Source organism: Epinephelus fuscoguttatus, linkage group LG13, assembly GCF_011397635.1.
Source record: "Epinephelus fuscoguttatus linkage group LG13, E.fuscoguttatus.final_Chr_v1".
Classification (NCBI taxonomy): Eukaryota; Metazoa; Chordata; class Actinopteri; order Perciformes; family Serranidae; genus Epinephelus; species Epinephelus fuscoguttatus.
This window is the reverse complement of record NC_064764.1, coordinates 42,849,289-42,861,599: the sequence shown is the minus strand read 5'-3', so window position 1 is coordinate 42,861,599 and position 12,311 is coordinate 42,849,289. Positions and strand designations below refer to the sequence as shown.

At 43.4% G+C, this 12,311-nt stretch overlaps 2 protein-coding genes across 4 annotated transcripts in view; one reads left to right on the top strand and one right to left on the bottom strand.

Moving 5' to 3' along the window:
- The window catches only part of adcy5 (adenylate cyclase 5), a 110,375-nt gene extending 108,706 nt beyond the window's left edge, over window positions 1-1,669 (top strand). For both annotated transcript variants that reach the window (XM_049594056.1, XM_049594055.1), the window contains exon 21: window positions 1,531-1,669. In XM_049594056.1, the coding sequence (XP_049450013.1) occupies window positions 1,531-1,659 (129 nt within the window). In that variant the 3' untranslated portion in view covers window positions 1,660-1,669. The remainder of the gene's footprint in view (window positions 1-1,530) is intronic.
- sec22a (SEC22 homolog A, vesicle trafficking protein) overlaps window positions 727-12,311 on the bottom strand; it is a 30,865-nt gene continuing 19,280 nt past the window's right edge. The window contains exons 7-9 of one of the 2 annotated variants that reach the window (XM_049594070.1): window positions 10,345-10,401; window positions 2,152-2,348; window positions 727-1,031 (exon numbers count right to left, since the gene is read on the bottom strand). In XM_049594070.1, coding sequence (XP_049450027.1) covers window positions 2,208-2,348; window positions 10,345-10,401 — 198 coding nt within the window. In that variant the 3' untranslated portion in view covers window positions 727-1,031; window positions 2,152-2,207. Of the gene's footprint in view, window positions 1,032-2,151; window positions 2,349-8,138; window positions 8,243-10,344; window positions 10,402-12,311 lie in introns of those variants that run through there. The other variant, XM_049594071.1, reaches the window with a different exon arrangement.

Here is a 12,311-nt window from a genome sequence, read left to right as displayed (position 1 = left end):
AACATGAGAAATCCCTCCAAACTGCCTGTCATGGCCGACGGCTGGGTTTAGACACACAAGTCTATTCAAGTTAATTAAAAATGGCTGTATTGGTTTTTACTCACGATCAGATGTGAAGTCATTAAAGCTTAATAACTCAAAGCGTCTTTGAACACAGATGGAAGCCTTTAAATTCACCTCCTGAAACACCATTTCCACAGGAGCCAACACACACTGCTGCTTCCTGATCAACATGAACGAGACAAAGCAACAGCACGATGGCGCCGTTAACTCACTTCAGTCTGTTTGTACATGATAATATTCAGCTATTCAGACGAGCTGAGAGGCTTTTAAACAGGAAGTCATTTATGGTTGTCAACTGAGCAGGGTGATAAATGAAGCAGAAATATAAACCTATATTATAATCTTAACTTTCAGCTTTTTATGAATCAAACAGAAAAATCTGTTGAAAATGCAGCTTCAGCCCGACAGCTGTTCTGTACCTGTAACACAGGACCAAACAGAAGCTCTCTGTTGGCAAATAAAACTTAGTGAGCTCCCATAAGGGGCAAATTAATATAAACAGATTGTATTTGAGTTTAATTGTTAAATGTTTTTCTGTTTTATTTTATGTATAACCAGTAAAAAAAGAATGGCTTTAATCTGATATTTTAAGTAATTACCACTAAATAATTCTACATTTCTTTTGGCACCTCTGACATTTTTTGGTGTGTGGCAGCTTCACACCCCAAGACACCCCACGGCCCCTTAGTCCCACGGCCCCTTAGTCCCACGGTCCCTGACACTGTGGACCCCGTAGAAGAGCGAAGAGCAAACAGCAACTCAAGAGACTCACCCTTTGGTCAGCGACTGTAATTTGGCCAGCAAGAAACCCCTCAGCGCAGGGTGTCACAGCAGCAACAGAAAGTTTGTTGATTGTGCTGCTGATCCCTCAGAGCTGGAGTTTGAGTTGGCTGGATTCAGGTTGCTGCAACCACTGACTGGGGGTCAGTCTCCAGAGCTGCTGCCTGCTCTCCTCCCGGGGACATGATCTGTAGCAGCAGGAAGTGAGATAAAGGACACACTGTGATTTAAGGCGCTAGTTAACGTTAGCTACATGATTGTAAACTTGAAGCTGCAGCTGTGAGTCTTTGGCACCTGTTAGCAAGAGGCTAAACTGTTAGCAGCATTTTCTCTGCCATTGAATCAAGCCTGAACTGAAGGTGCGTGCGTGCACATCTACATTTGCCAATAGGAACGCCCTCTCTATGAAATGACGTGTGATTGGACAAAGTTTCCTGTCAGGGTGAGATATTCTAAAGCCTCTACAAATCAGAGCCAGGAGGAGGAGGAGCGGACGTCTAGTGTCCTCTCAGACCACACGAGTCACAATTTGTTCAAAGTTGGGTTTTTGTTTTTCCAAAAGGAAATCACTGATCAGCTGTGACTGGGAGTCACACTGAGCTACACTGAGACTAAATAATATTAAACACACAGAAGTCATATGTCCAAACATGTCCACTGACTGTCCCCGTCTCTGTCTGTCCTCAGGTGACTGCCGACCTGTACCAGGTACTGAGCTCCTATAACTACACACTAGAATACAGAGGTTTGGTCACAGTCAAAGGAAAAGGAGAGATGATGACGTACTTCCTCACCGGTGGACCGTCGAGCAGTTAACCCCCCCTCTGACGCCGCCTTGGACATAACGAGCAGGCTCATGGACCTCTGATAGCTCACGGCGGACTGAGACGGACCGCAGCGTCCCTCCTAACAGCGCCGATCCTTTCTTAAACCTTGTGAGGCCACAGCAGGGACGGATGAGAGAACTCATCCCAAAGTTCAGCCTGCGGAGGACACGACCACAAGCGGGACAGGCTCAGCTCGCCTCACTATGAGACCAAAGATGTCCGATCAGTGCATGAGGACAGACGTCCCCGGCTGTGAGAGTCTGCGTCCTAATGGAGGAATGTTCTCTGAGAAACTTACTTTGCTTCAATCTGCCAGATCTTAAAGGTTTGGGGACAAACCTGCAGCAGGACATGAACTGTGCCACTTCCTGTTTCTCTGCCTTTCTCCTGCTGAACTTTATACGTATATGTAAAACAGACAGTTTTATGTGTATGATTAATGTACTGTATGTGTCCATGTTGTGGCGGTGCAGGTACGAACCTCTGAAGTGTGGACACTCAGCACTGCAGCACATCTGTCCTCTCATCAATATCTGATCACTGCAGTAATACACAGACTGACGGAGGAGTCGCAGTGACGCTACGTGTCCACAGGGGGCGTTTCTGGATGTGAGGGGTCATTGGGCGCTTGATGGGCGTGCCGTTTGGTCTGTGGGCTGTCTGCTCCCGGATCTGACACTGAAACAACATGGAGGCTCATTTGGAAACGTTCTGACATTAAAAAACTGTTTACTGAAATGTTTCTGAAACATCTGAGGAAAGAAATAGGACATGAATCAGTGGTAAGTTATCAGGTTGTCTGGGAGATTCCAGAGGCGGCGAGTCACGTACGCTGCCCCTGATTTGCATAAAGAAGCAGAGATTCAACTTTATGCAAATCTCTCAAAACGCACTGCAGCAGCTGCTTACAGCGTGGCGGTGACGGATCCTGTGGACACGTACGAGGCTGCAGTCACACCAAATCTGGCGTTGTGGTAAAAACGGAAAAAGTGTTGCAGTGAAAAGTTGAAACAGATTCAACTTTTGGAGAAACACAACCTGACGTCACGCTGCAGGGGCCAGTCACATGATCAGCCCACAGTCTGTGTCTATCGTTACATATCACAGTGAGATGAAGAAATGAAGTATGAACGACACACGTGTGCTGTGACAGCAGGTCAGGGTCCGCCCCTCCAGGATGTTTCCATCACAACAGTTAACGCAAATTCAGCCACTGTCCATAAATTCTGTCCAGTCACCACAATTTAACCACAAATTAGTTTAAAAGAGGTGAAATGTGACGTCACTGTAGAGCTGCGTGCAGCGTGTTGTGTCACTCTGACACTCCTGCTCTCTCTGCACCTGTTACACCTGTTAGAGTTACACAGTCAGGCTAACTGTTAGCATCACACTGCTAACATTACAAAGGTATTAACCTGTCGAACTGCAGAGACAAGCTGTTTGTGTCGGTGTCAGACTGTCTGACGTGTTAGCTGCTGCTGTGTTAGCTCGTGCTGCCCAGGCTGAGAGGGCAGGATGTGAGAGGCTGAAGGAGGCGGTCCTTCAGTGCGGCGCTGCACACAGAAAAAGAGCCGGTGATATCCTCGAAGGACCGACGATCCTACAGAGGAAAACACGCTTTGTGTCAGCGATGATAATCAAAAAGAATTCGACAGATCTTTAAAGGATAACTTCAGCATTTTTCAACATGGACCCTGTTTCCCTGTGTAACTCAGTCAGAGACTGATGTGAACAGCAGTTTTTGAAACTGGTCCAGTACCGAGGGAGCGGGCAGCAACCGGCAGGCTGTAATGGAGGCACACGGGGCAACTGAACACCGTCACTGTGTTTGTTAACGTGGTGTCTTTGATCGATGTACACGGTGAAACAGGGTCCATAATGAAAAACGCCAAAGTTATTGTACAAGCAAACATAAACTGACTGAAGACAAAAACTCAGTCGCAGAGATCGGCTTAAAGTGACGCTCCCACACCGCAGCACAGCCTGCAGTTGATCGCCACAACGCCTGATTTGGTGTGAACGCAGCCTAAGTTTTGTCTCAGCGATGAAGACAGACGAGAACGCCCCTCACAGACGTTTTATGGTGCGAACAGAGGAAACACTGCGCAGTGTTTACAGAAAGCTTCTCGTATAAAGTCACAAAGTTCCACTAAAGTATCAACAGCAACACACACACACACACACACACACACACACACACACACAGAGGATGTCAACGAAGAGCTTTTTCTAATCTTCTGCATTTTGTATTTTGACTTGAGAACACCAAACCCTCTGAGATATTTTCAGATTCTATATTTTGTACATTAATATATTAGAGCGCTCTATAAACACCGACGTGTATTCACATGTACATACTGTATCACTCATGGGGGGGGGTCCTCTGTAGCTTCAGCAGGTCGACCTTCTCTCCTTCACACAGGAAGTTACCGTTTGCTGCCGTCAGACTCAGAGAGTTCGCACTTTGAAAGACAGACTAGAGGACATGAATGCATCTGTCTTTTTTCAGCCGTCCACCCCTCCTGCATCGCTTCACACACCCCCCCCCCCTCGCTTGCTCAATCAGATGGTACGACCCAATGAATGTCCAACGATCTCCGATGAGGCCTTTAATATGAACTCTGTACTGACGGCGGTGATGAAGCTCATCCTGTGGACGGGGACAGACGAGCCCGTGTGGAAATGTGCCCTTTGATTTTCTAATCAGATGTGTTTTTTTCAGTATCACGCCATCAGACCACCATCAGACACACTGTCTTTACCTGACGGGTTTATTTCTGTCTGTCATCACCAAACACTACAGTTGCTCCTGTTTGTCACTGAATCACAGTTCAGTCTGCAGCAAACGTCTGGACTCAGCGTCAAGTTTTAACTGACAAGACCGATGAATAAATAAATTTGAGACAAAAGCTTGAAGGAATTCTTCACCTGATAAATGTTCGTACATTAGTTACTGAATTTGTGTGTCTTTGAAATCAGGAAGAAAACTTTGGTTTTCTCACAGTGCTCCATGTTGAATGGAGAATCTGAACATTCTTCATGAACTGAAGTCACAGCGGCCTGAGTTTAAACATCCAGCCTGTATCAAACACAGACTCACACACACCTCCTGCAGTTTAATCTAGGTCTCATTGATCCAGTCGTATGATCAGGACTTAAAGGGATAGTGCACCCAAAAATGAAAATTCACTTTTAGAGTCCTCACATCACTTGCAGAGATCCAAGGGGAGAGGAGGTAGCAACACAACTCCACCTAATGGAGGCTGACGGCGCCCCAGATTCAAACGTCCAAAAACACATCATTGAAACCACAAAATATCTGCGTACTGCTCGTCTGTAGTGTTCCAAGAGTTCAAATGAGGTTTTTCCAAACAACTTTTTATGTTGGGGCTTCAGGACACTTGGATCACTACGGACAAGCAGTATGGAGATATTTTGAGGTTCATGTTGGGTGCACTATCCCTTTAAGACACGGGCCACCAGAGTGTTTCTGGGCACTTCAACTGAAACGTGTGTCCTTGCACACTACTCTGCTCTGCACTAAACCGTTTGTACTTATGTGTTTTAAATCAGTATTCTTTAGCACAACTGCATGTTTGGGACGTACTGAGCACACGTTCTTATAACTGAAGGCGATTTAGATTTAGATTTACTATTTTAAAGCCACAGGAAATGAACTTCATGACCAATTTTACAATAATCAAAACTGAAGGGAAAGAAAACAACAAGTAGGGATGCATGATATTGGATTTTTTTGCTGATATGTAACAAATCATTTGGCCGATAACTGATCAATATCATATATCCACCTAGTGTCAGTGATCATCATCAAGTCTCTTCTGTCGATGAATTACCATCATATTATACACACAGACTCTGATGGTGACGGCCCACCAGCAGGTGGAGTCATGAAACACTGTTCATTGTCTGTGATATTCAGTCATTGTGCTAAATAAGAAAAAACATGTTGGCTGATTCTGATGGTTCATTTTAAAGTTAATACCAGCTGATAATGATGACGAGCTGATATTAGCGTGCAGCTCTAAAAACAAGTTTTATGTTTCTCACTTTTGGCACAACATTCACCGAGCTGTTTCAGCCATGCTGCCTAATTTTGGGCAAACAGCCAATTTTCTTTGGATTTTCACCTCCGAGTGTCGTTGGTTCATCATCCTGGTCTGTGTGACGTCAGTGTCAGAGGGATTCAGTAAAATATTTTGAATAAATAGATGTTACCAATGATTTTGGGACTTAACAATGCAACGTCAAAACATTCATAAAATCCTACTTCTCATTAACTTACGACATTTCAGTACCAGTTAATTCCTCATTATTCGATGCCGTTAAGATTTTAAAAGGATCCTGAGGAACCCTGGAGAGACAGGTTATGTTGCACGAGTTGTGAGAGAATTTGTTAATGGATGTTTTGCTGTTGAAGTCAGACCAACGTTTACTTCAGTTCATACAGACTGTTCACCTGTTTGAATTCTTCAGTCACCGTGGAGGCCTGTGAGGAAATAAAGCGCTGTTCACTAATTCAGTACAACACACACAGTACTTCATACACTAATGGTCATTTAGCAGGTGAAGTATTTCTTTGAAGAATAAGTTGCTCAATACTTTTTGTTATTGTCAACAAATCTTATGAAAGTATTGAGAGAAATATTGCCTCGCACACACTGCGCCCTCATCTCTGAGCTCATTTATTCCTCATGAAAACATGAATCTTTGAAACACTGTAAACTGTTTTTTTTAAGTTAACGTTACTCTGGAGAGCAAATAAAGTTTTTATTGGGACTGTCCGTGTCTCTCCAAATGTCTAAATGTCTGTCTAAATGATCTGCAGCGTTCAGACTCGTCGCTGAGTTGCTTTCAGTGTTTAAACAGAATCTGTTCATGAGTTGGTTCATTTTAAAGAGTTGTTAGAAATTAATGACTCATTAAATTTGAATTAAAATGTTTCCCAGAAAATATTGAAAAAGATAATTAAACATTAACCGATAATTAAATATTAAAACTTATTACTGAAACTAACAGAGCAGCAGCAGGAGCTCTGATTGGCCGGCTGCAACATGTTGGCAGCAGTCTGGCCAATCAGAGCTCCTGCTGCTGCTCTGTGGGTGGGACCACAGTTTGAGTTTAGGTGACACGATGCTCACACGACTTCAAATTAAACTGAAGAGAGACTGTAAATGTTACAGCAGGAAACAGGAGGGGACGCGTCAGGCAGACAAGTTACAGTTAAGACCATTTTTAAAAATAATTTGCAGTTCCTGTTTGTAACTCAAATATTAATTAGTATCTTAAAGTCAATATTTTTTGTAATTAAAATTTTGAACGCAACGATCAAAAACAAACAAAGAAACAAACAAACAAACAGGAAGTCTGTTAGTTATTGACAGATATTGATAAAGGAAAGCAGCTGTTCAGTCACAGTGAGCTGATCATTAGTGCAACACGTCACTTTAAGTGAACCATACTGAGTCCTCAGTGTCTTTACATGATCAGATCGTTCCCTCCCTCCAGACATTTATTTGATCAAACTGTCTGTTTAATCTTTTGAACTGTGCACATATTCAGTGTCAGAGTGTGAGGCTCCTTCCAGCACCTGAGAGTCATCAGAGATCGTTCTAAGACCAGTTTTTAATATTTTAAATACAAGTTTATTTAGATTGGGCTCTACAGTTTGTCACTGAGGACAGACGGTGTTGATGAGCTGAGCAGTTCATTTACAGTATCATCCAGAACGTTTCTCCACAGGGAGAAAGTTTCAAGCAAATATTAGGAAATGTATTATATAGATTATAAATTAAATAATTAATTTCATTTAAATTAATTAACTTTTTTTTTTACTTTGAGATTTGTAATACTAAAATTTTGTGCAAATATAATTAAATAAGTTATAATAACTTTTTAAAACTGTTCATACTGAATCAGTTTTACTACACAGCCAGTTCTTGTTACTTCGGTGCGGGATGATTAGTCTTTCGCCCCTGTACCCAGGTCGGACGACCGATGTGCACGTCAGGACCGCTACGGGCCTCCACCACAGTTTCCTCTGGCTTCGCCCTGCACAGGCAGAGTTCACCATTTTAGGGTCCTATCGCACGCGCTCACGCTCCACCTCCCCGACGGTGCGGGCGAGACGGGCCGGTGGAGCGCCCGGGATTTTTCATGAGACATATTAAATTATAATTAGCTGCGTTCTATTTTAAATGTCTGTGGTTTTGTTTTCAGTTTCCTGTTTGAACAGAAAAATAGAAACTTGACATTAAATCCAAACGTTTGCTGCTTTGAACCTGAAGAATGAATTCAGCCTGTCACTGGTCCAACTGATGGTTCTGTTCTGTAACTGCTGCCACCTTCATCTTCATCATCCACACACACACACACACACACACACACACACACACACTAAACTTAAAGGGGCAGTTCACCCCAAAATCAAAAACACATTCATGCTCTCACCTGTGGAGCTGTTCATCAGTGTGAGCTGCAGAGTGTTGGAGATGTCGAGGTGTCTGAGGTCTCTGCAGTGTAACAGATCTAGACGATGCTCAGCAGCAGCTCGTCTGTTTCCACAAATCATGACCGGGTTACTCCAGACAATCCACACACCTTACTGTCAGCACTTTCATGTAGGAACTATTTTCTTTCTAACCAATTACACCCCCTAACCGAATCACCGTGCAGAAGGAAGCGTGCATCCTGACTGATAAATACAGCAACACCACAGGTTTTTGATTTGAGGGTGAACAGTCTCTGTTAAAGGTACAGTACGCAGGAACTGTTGGTTTCTGTTTCTGAGCAGCTCAGTGGAGAAAGTGACGTCCAGCCCCAGACTGCAGGTCCACCTCACAAGATTTACGTTTCTTCTGTGCTGAGTCTACAATGTTCAGAGCTTCCTCTTGGACACCTGCTGCGTAGTCTGGCACCTGAGGTCTCATTTATTAACACTGTATGCACAAAACGAGGCCTGAAAGAGGCATGCGCCACTTCTCACTCTAAAGCTGTGATGTATAAAACAGACTTGATGGGACAAACTCTGACCCGTGGTTAAGAACATTTTGGAGACAGATACAGTATCTCACATAAGTGAGTACACCCCACAGTGAACATGTCCACACTGTGCCTGAAGTGTCAGTAGTTTGTGTGCCAACCATTATTATCTAGCACTGCCTTAACCCTTTGGGCATGGAGTTCACCAGAGCTCACAGGTTGCTTCAGGAATCCTCTCCCACTCCTCCATGATGACATCATGGAGCAGATGGATGTGAAGACACCTTGTGCTCCTCCACCTTCAGCTTGATGAAGGCCCACAGGTGCACAGGTGAGTTTAGGGCTGGATACATACTTGGCCAGTCCTTCACCTTCACCTTCAGCTTCCTCAGCAAGGCAGTTGTCTTCTACTAGGTGTGTTTGGGTCATTATCATGTTGGAAAACTGCATTGCAGCTCAGTTTCTGAAGAGGGGCGATCATGCTCTGCTCTGAGTTCATGTTTCCCTAAATGACCCGAGCTCCCCAGAGCTGGCAGCACTCATGCAGCCCCAAACCATGATGCTGCCACCACTATACTTGACTGTAGGCAAGGGACAGCTGTCTTGGTGCTCTTTCAGCATGTGTGGCCCCTCTTCAGAAACTGAGCTGCAATGCAGTTTTCCAACATGATAATGACCCAAACACACCTAGTAGAAGACAACTGCCTTGCTGAGGAAGCTGAAGGTGAAGGTGAAGGACTGGCCAAGTATGTATCCAGCCCTAAACTCACCTGTGCACCTGTGGGCCTTCATCAAGCTGAAGGTGGAGGAGCACAAGGTGTCTTCACATCCATCTGCTCCATGATGTCATCATGGAGGAGTGGGAGAGGATTCCTGAAGCAACCTGTGAGCTCTGGTGAACTCCATGCCCAAAGGGTTAAGGCAGTGCTAGATAATAATGGCTGGCACACAAACTACTGACACTTCAGGCACAGTGTGGACGTGTTCACTGTGGGGTGTACTCACTTATGTTGCCAGCTGTTTAGATGTTGATGGCTGTGTTTTGAGTCATTTTCAGAGGAAGGTAAATCTATGCTACTATACAAGCTGTACACTGACTGCTTTAAGTTATATCAAAGTGTCATTTCTATAGTGTTGTCCCATGACAAGATATAATGAAATATTTGCAGAAATGGGAGGGGTGTACTCACTTATGTGAGATACTGTACTGGCGACACAGACGGTGAGGTGGAGCCTGACTGTAGAAACTGTCAAATATTTCTTGGTGCATGTCATTTATGGGTTTGGTCTGTAAGAACATTTTAGTCTGGGTCCTTCACACTGTTTTATAAATGAGACCTCAGGTCATGACCTCTCCTGCACTCTCTCAGGGCACATGCCCATAACCTCCCAAGCACCACTAAATAAGACAAAAATCTGAGGACAAACTCACCATCACACTTTCAGTGGGTCATAAATGATAATTAAGAGATGTTACTTTATAAGTCTTGTGAGTTTTTTAGAAGAGCCCTGTGTAGTGTACCTTTAAAGCATCATCTCATGAGACTCAGTGACCACAGTGCCACCCTGCACCCATGATTAAATGTGCCATCAGAACCCAGAAGGTTGTAGAGAGAGTGAGAGAGAGCATCAGAGGGCTGAACACTCTGTGAGGTTTGAAGCGTCGACAGCTCACCTGGTTTTTATTTCTACAGCCGAGGACCTTCATGATGTCGTCACGGTGATGCAGCGTCTGTGACACAAACATCTTCAGAGTCAAACACGTGGCTTGTTTCTGTCGTCATGCCAACACTATGCTCTTTGCTTTTTTTTTTAACAGTCAAATAAACTGCTGATGTTTCACAGGTTCATGATTGAAACTGATTCTTTGCTCCATAATCTGCTGAGTCATCAATTTACATGAATGTCTCAGAACACGTCCAGGCTGTCTGCACCAATCACACACTTACATTTAATTCATTTTAATTACACATTTAAGATCATTTTAAACCAAATTTAATACTAATTTTTGGACAAATTATTCAAACTTTGCAGGTTAATCAGCAGTTTATCTGTAGTTCTGTGAAGAGGAAGGTTTAGTGTCAGAGTTAGACACAGTTAGAGCTGATGTACATTTTTATTTTCAACAGTTAAATGTAAATATGAAGAAACACGACAGAATTAAGTTCAGTATCAGGTTTGAAGATTTGTGACATCAGAGATGAACATTTACACACAGAAGAGCTCGACTCAACAAATTAAAAGATGGATAAATTAAGTAAGATAAAATGTCACAAATTCAAATTTGAGATAAATGACTTAAGGCTGAATATTTATAAAATCAAAGACATTTCCAGACTCTAAAAGGACCTGCAGTCAGCCTGTATGTGCAGTAGCAAAGCTAAAGGTCCTGCAAAGAATCTTGTCTTTTATCCCCTGCAAAATATCATGGCCAAAAGTATGTGGACACACCCCACAGTTTGGGCTTTTGGATCCAAGGCAGGAGCATCTTTATGCTGCAGCATACAGGGATAGTTTAGACAGTGAAGACCTGATTGCCTCCAGGTATGGAAACAGTTTCTGAATGAGAAGCTCAGGTGTCCACATACTTTCGGCCACACAGCAGTGGAAATAAGATGCTTTAAGTGAGAAACTCTCCCTCCTTCAGAGCATCTTGTGCATCAGTGTTGACGTGTGTGCTCTGAGCTGAGCTGTGTGACGGTTCAACACTCGGCTGACCAACAGGTGGCAGCAGAACCACATCAGTGAGTCTAACCGTGGAGTCCTTTGTCTTCTCCTTCTTCAGCCTGATCAGTGTTTATATATATGATGGAGGAGCTGCAGCTAAATGCTAATCTGCTGATTAGCACCCTGAGTGTTGCTTCATCCATTACAGCTTTAATTTCTCTATTTACACACAAGTCAAATCACCAGGCATCACATTTAGATTCTGATTGGGCCGTTAATTCAATAACCTGTGATATGCATTTTAACAGCAGAGCTGGACAGTTATTAAAAATAAAGTCTCCTCATTTAAACAGATCAAGTTTAAGAACATGAGGACTGATCAGTGATGGGGTCAAAGGTCACTGACTGCAGGAAGTAACCACAGTGCAGGCTTTAATCATGACAACTCAACACATGTAGGAACAAACTAAACCCTCAGACTTAAAGGAGAGTGTTGGTATGTACAAACCAGGACCCGTCTCTCCCTCGTTTTTAAGTGACAAAGGGGAACAACAGTTTCTGAAATCAGTCCAGTGCTGAGTGACACAGCTGCAGCAGCAAAACCTGCTGCACTGTCAACCCCGCAGGCAACTGAGCTCCATGAACGTACGTCCACTGAAAGTGTTTTTGCAGCTGACAGGATCAGATTGTTATTCTGAGTGTTGTGTGAAGGATCACACATCTATTTGTAAGAGTAAGATCCTTTTAGTTTGACCAGAAACAGCCCCAAATCACCATCATCGCACCCACCAGACTCAGTTTAAATAAACAGTCATTTAATCATTGTTAAACTCAGTTTGTTCAGAGTCACAAAGCAAAATAAAACTCACTGAAACTGTCTCAGTTTGTTTCTTCAATTCTCTGACAGTCACCGACTCTGGTTTGGTTGATATAAACTCTCAATTCATCCAGTTAGATGTGAAAATATACAAACTT